The sequence below is a fragment of the Limulus polyphemus genome, unplaced genomic scaffold (genome assembly GCF_000517525.1).
Source record: "Limulus polyphemus unplaced genomic scaffold, Limulus_polyphemus-2.1.2 Scaffold2316, whole genome shotgun sequence".
Classification (NCBI taxonomy): Eukaryota; Metazoa; Arthropoda; class Merostomata; order Xiphosura; family Limulidae; genus Limulus; species Limulus polyphemus.
Window position 1 is genome coordinate 167,238 of NW_013667926.1, and position 3,967 is coordinate 171,204.

The 3,967-nt window shown below is 35.0% G+C and overlaps 1 protein-coding gene across 1 annotated transcript in view; it reads left to right on the top strand.

The window, feature by feature from the left end:
- LOC106466602 overlaps positions 1–3,967 on the top strand; it is a 32,438-nt gene that overhangs the window by 13,642 nt on the left and 14,829 nt on the right. The window contains exon 6 of the mRNA XM_022394635.1: positions 3,202–3,456. Coding sequence (XP_022250343.1) covers positions 3,202–3,456 — 255 coding nt within the window. The remainder of the gene's footprint in view (positions 1–3,201; positions 3,457–3,967) is intronic.

Consider the following 3,967-nt stretch of genomic DNA (forward strand, 5'->3'; position numbering starts at 1 on the left):
TGACTAAATATTTTGTTATTATACTGAGACGACACTAGGTAGATCAGTTTCATGAAGTCATATTATACTCTTGACTAAACCTGTTGTTATTAAACTGAGACGACACCAGGTGGAGCAGTTTCATGAAATCACATTATACTCTTGACTAAACTTGTTGTTATCATAGTGAGACGACTTTTCAGCGGAAGCTGTGGTTAACACAATAACAACCATTTTCAGATCCATATTTTAAATCTCCTATTTGTTTGTTATTTGTGTCACTGTAATGGCAAATGAAACCCGGATGTGGTAATTTAACATAACACAACATTAAACAACACCAAAGGATCATTTTGTCCATCTATGTCGTCTATACACTCAATGAAACTAAACACTTAAAAACCTCAAAGCCAGCCCTTATCGTTCAAATATTGCCCCCCCCCCCAGTGGCCCAGCGGTATGTCTGCGGACTTAAAACGCTAGAATCCGAGTTTCGATACCCGTGGTGGACAGAGTACAGATAGCCCATTGTGTAGCTTTGTGCTTAATTACAAACAAACAATCATTCAAATATTTAACAAGCCTTCCCTTAAATTAGCTGCATCTACTACATCTGAAGGCAACCCATTCTTAGAAAAATATAGCTATCTTAGTTGAAGATGACTCCTTCCCAGCCCAAATCTATATTTCTGTCCCTTAGTCTTACCACTTTACCATTAAATACAAATAAAGGTGATGCATTAACACTATCAATTCCCTTAACAATCTCAATCAGATCCCCTCTAACTCTTCTTTTTTAAGAAAAAACAAGTTTAAAGGTCTTAACCTATCCTCGTATGACAACCTTTCCACCATAGATGTCATCCTAGTAGCTTTCCTCTGAACCTTTTATAACAATTCAATGTCCTTTCCAAAGTAAGGAGCCCAAGACTGAACACAATGCTGCAATTGAAGCCTAACCAGTCACCTATACAATGAAAATAAAACCTCTTTAGACGTGTATCAAGTACTTCTGTAGATACAACCTAAAATCCTATTTGCCCTAACACTAGCAACAACACATTACTTGGATGACTTAATAAACTGATGAACCAGAACACCAAGATCTTTGTTCTTCCATAATACTGTTAAGGTTATTCCCATCATAATTATATTTATAATTCCAATTGTGATATCCCACATGCATTACTTTGTACTTATTATAATTAGATGTCATTTATTCACCCAGCTCACCAAGTAATCCAAATCCTTTTGTAAAAGAGTAGCATAATTCTGACAGCCAGCAACACCCAAAACTAATGTCATAAGCAAAATTTAAATAATCTGTTGACCATTCCTTTATCTGTGCCATTGATATAAATTTAAAAGAGCAAAAGCCCTATTACTAAACCCTAAGGTACCTCACTCATGACATTAATCCAGTTTGACTGAACTCCATTTATAACAACCCTTTGCTTTCTTCCGTCTGGCCAGTTTTCTATTCAATGAGCCAACTTCTCTTCCACATCTGCAGAGATAACTTTTTAAACAAACCTTTCATGTGATACTTTGCCAAATGCTTTCTGAAAATCCAGATTCACCAAATCTACACCCTTACCCTCATCTGCATAAGCAGTAACCTCTTCAAAGAATGTCAAAAAATTAGTTAGACAAGACTTTCTCCCAATGAAATCATGTTGTCTATCCAGCAAAATTTTAAACGACTTTGTAAACCATCTTTTATCAGACTTTCAAAAACTTTTCCCACTACTGATATAAGATTAATAGGCCTATAGTTAATGAGACAATTTTTATCATTTCCCTTGAAAAAGAGAAGTAGCATTAGCTAACTTCCAATCAATTGTCATCTGCCCGTTATTCAAAAACTTACAAAAAATAGTAGTAAGTGGCTCACATATTCAATTCTTAACCTCCTTCAAAACCTTTAGGTAAATAGTACCTAGCCCAAGACATTTAGTGTCTAATCAGAAACTTATTGCACATCATGTGTGTACTCAACCAATCAAGATGAAGGGTTAACATACTAAAATATCCACACAGAAATACATTTATTTTTACTTCAAAGTAGCACTTGTGTTCCAGATGATAGGATAACGTATTGCAGACCTGTATATGATAAGATGTTTGTTGAAAGTAGTTTTACTTCATTATCGTTCATATATTTGGAAGAAGACCCATAACTGCAGATCCAATGAAAATAAAGATAATGATACTACAAGTTATTGGTTATAACAGTAGTAAGAAAACTGAATTATCATATAATTAAAGGTTAAACCCCTTCCTATGCTGAGATGGCACCTAGGAGCTGGTTCGGAACTCCTGTTTTATTGGCATTAAGCGGATAAGAATGGTGAAATTTTCCCCTGGACGGGATGCCAGTGTATTACTGGTTAACCCCCCAGCTGGTACCCATCATACAAATGGAACAAGTGGGGTAACACGTCTTGCCCAAAGCAGCATGTAGCGAACAAGTACAAATGTTATCATAATCTAATTACGATTTTCTCTTAAACAATAGATTCATCAAAATAATCAACTTTGACCTTAATGACAGCTTCCAAAATAATCAATTTGACTTTATTAACAGCTTCCAAAATAATCAACTTTGACCTTAACGACAGCTTCCAAAATAATCAACTTTGACCTTATTAACAGCTTCCAAAATAATCAACTTTGACCTTAACGACAGCTTCCAAAATAATCAACTTTGACCTTAATGACAGCTTCCAATATATATTTGGCATTCTGTCATTCAGTAAGATTTTAAGGCGTTAGGTTGTAGGGATATATTGGTATCACACTGTATGCCGTCGTCATAACATTCAAATATATGTTGATTTCATTCTACACGAGCTCAGGAAGTGAAAGGTCTGGAGACAGTGGTGGTCAAACATAGTTTTGGAGAACACCTTGTTGTTCCTTGTAAGATATTTCAGAAATGATTATTTCTTTTAATATTAGAGTTTGTTATGGCTTAGCGGAGCTCTTGAAATTAGTGTCATCTCTCTGAAAACGAGAATGAAATAACTTGACAGTCTCAAATAATTAATATCAGTCTTAAGCTAAACGAAAAAACATTTTTATCGGGTGTAATTTATAATATATGCAATGAAAAACAACAACTACAGTTTTAAGAAGAAAAAAAAAAGATAAGACTAAGTAAGTTCTTTTAAAAATTAAAAACCAACTTTGTTTGAACTTGTGCCAAACTCTCGTCCCTAGACAACCTCTTGAACAACGCCTCGTACGAGTGCTACCAAAGGAAACGGTTAGCTGGATCACACGAGGCCGAGAGCAAAGCCTTTTCCTTCCGAGAGTGTCTGGACGAGTGTATGCGGCGTTATGGCCGCGACTGTTGGTCAGTGGAGTTCAGCTCGCGTTATCAGATGTGCCGATTCAGTAGCAACGAAGGTCACAGGAATGGTAGGCCTAACTTGGTCGACGATGATTACTACGATTTCTACGAGTTTAAATGGAGTAAGTAGTCGTGCTGCTACAGTCTTAACAAATCTCGTGATAGTTTGGCATCACGTACTCCATCTCGACATGTATTCTTGTATGTCTCCGTTTATTACTTACCAAACGGTTTTTCTCCATTTTAGATAATGTCAGAGAGTTTCATATTCAAGATTCAGAAATAACTTCATGTTAAAATTATCATTAAAATCAGCAATGAAAGTAATTCCCTAATCCAAGGTGTGTGTCCTGTTGTATCATTCTTTACGGTTGTGAAAAACATGTGATAAATCATTGTGTTAAAAATTGAATTAATGAAGCTTCGTTTGTGGTTATCTAATTTTATTAATATATTAATCAAAGAATAAAGAAATATTTCGTTTTGGAAGTGAATAAGTAATATTTTTTGGAACAGGATTTTTGGGGTTACAATGTGGTTAATTATGACATCAAAATAATAATTATAGTATTTTGGCACTTGTGTATAAAGTTAAAATCATAAATAATATTCAACGTTAAACTGGTACACAGT